The sequence below is a fragment of the Plasmodium falciparum genome (assembly GCF_000002765.6).
Source record: "Plasmodium falciparum 3D7 genome assembly, chromosome: 4".
Taxonomy (NCBI): domain Eukaryota; phylum Apicomplexa; class Aconoidasida; order Haemosporida; family Plasmodiidae; genus Plasmodium; species Plasmodium falciparum.
Window position 1 is genome coordinate 1020977 of NC_004318.2, and position 1524 is coordinate 1022500.

At 13.8% G+C, this 1524-nt stretch overlaps 1 protein-coding gene across 1 annotated transcript in view; it reads left to right on the forward strand.

The window, feature by feature from the left end:
* Window positions 1-1510: 1510 nt before the first annotated feature.
* Window positions 1511-1524, forward strand: part of PF3D7_0422300 (alpha tubulin 2) — a gene marked incomplete at both ends in the record, with an annotated part of 1680 nt that continues 1666 nt past the window's right edge. The window contains one exon of the mRNA XM_001351490.1: window positions 1511-1524. This exon is cut by the window's right edge and continues 48 nt beyond it. Coding sequence (XP_001351526.1) covers window positions 1511-1524 — 14 coding nt within the window.

Genomic DNA, 1524 nt, shown 5'->3' on the forward strand with positions numbered 1-1524 from the left:
ATATATATATATTAAAATAAAAATAATTTGCATGTACATAGGTCGATGTATTTCCCATATATATATTATTTTCATTTATATGTGCATTAATATATTTAATGATCCCAAAAAGAAAAAATTATAGTAAGCATGTATATATAAAATTATTAAGTATTTCTACATATAATATATATATTAAAAAGATAATGAAAAAAAATAAAAATATTATACACATTTATCAATACAATTGCGTTACTTATGATTTATGTATATATATATATATATATATTATTTTTTTTTTTTTAATATGTTTAAAAATATGTACGTATTATATATTCTATACATTTTATATGTATGTATAGTATTATATTTTCTTGTACACATGTAAAATACCTCAATATGTTTATGATGTAAAATAAATTAAACTTATGTTTTTTAATAAAAAGTAAATAATTATCGTATTGCTTCTCTTTATGTCTTAACATTTAAATGATTTGAATGAACATATATATATTTAATATATGTTTATATAAAATTTTTACCATGAATAAAAAAAGGCTAAAAAAAAAAAAATAAAATAAAAATAAGAGCGTAGCACACACGCATTTTATAAATGTTCTATATAAAATTATATATAGCAATCTAAATATATATGTGCATATGTCTTCATAATATAAATAAATAAATATATATATATATATATATATATACAATATATATGTAAATATATTTATTTATTTGTTAAATTTATTAATATATTTATTATTTTATTTTACTTTATTTTTTCTTTGCTTATTATATATGTACTCGTTTTATATTTTTTTCCTATAATTTCAACATATTAAAAAGTACAGAATATAACATTATATATTTACATATTCAAGTTATATTTATTTTCTTTTTCTTTTTTCTTGATATATTATATTATTTGATTATTTTTTTTTCTTTTAATATGTGGCTTATATTTACAAAAATAGTAATATATATATGTTAATATGTAAAGAAACAGAAATGCCATTGTATGAAATATAAAAGTTTCAATTTTTTTAAAAAATATAAAAAAAGAAAGAAAATAACAAAATAAAAATAAATATATTATATATATGTGTTTATATTTTTATTTTTATATATAATTATATTTTTTCTTTATGATATATATTATTATATCTTTATAAAGAAGACATAAAAGAAACAGATTGATTGAAGTTTTTCTTGCTTTAATATAAGAAAGTAATTTCATAATGAAAATAATATATATATATGTATATGATATTTTAATTTATAATTATAATGAGTTTGTAAAAATATATTTTATATAAGTTTATATGTATTTTTTATATATATATATATATATGGCTTTGGATAATATAATATATATATATAAATAAATAAATATATATATATATATATATATATATATGTATATTTATTTACATATTTATTTAATATAGGTACAAACATAGACCTACATATTTTTATATTTATTTATTTTATTTTATATTAACATTTTTTATCTAACGTTTTACGAACGATGAGAGAAGTCAT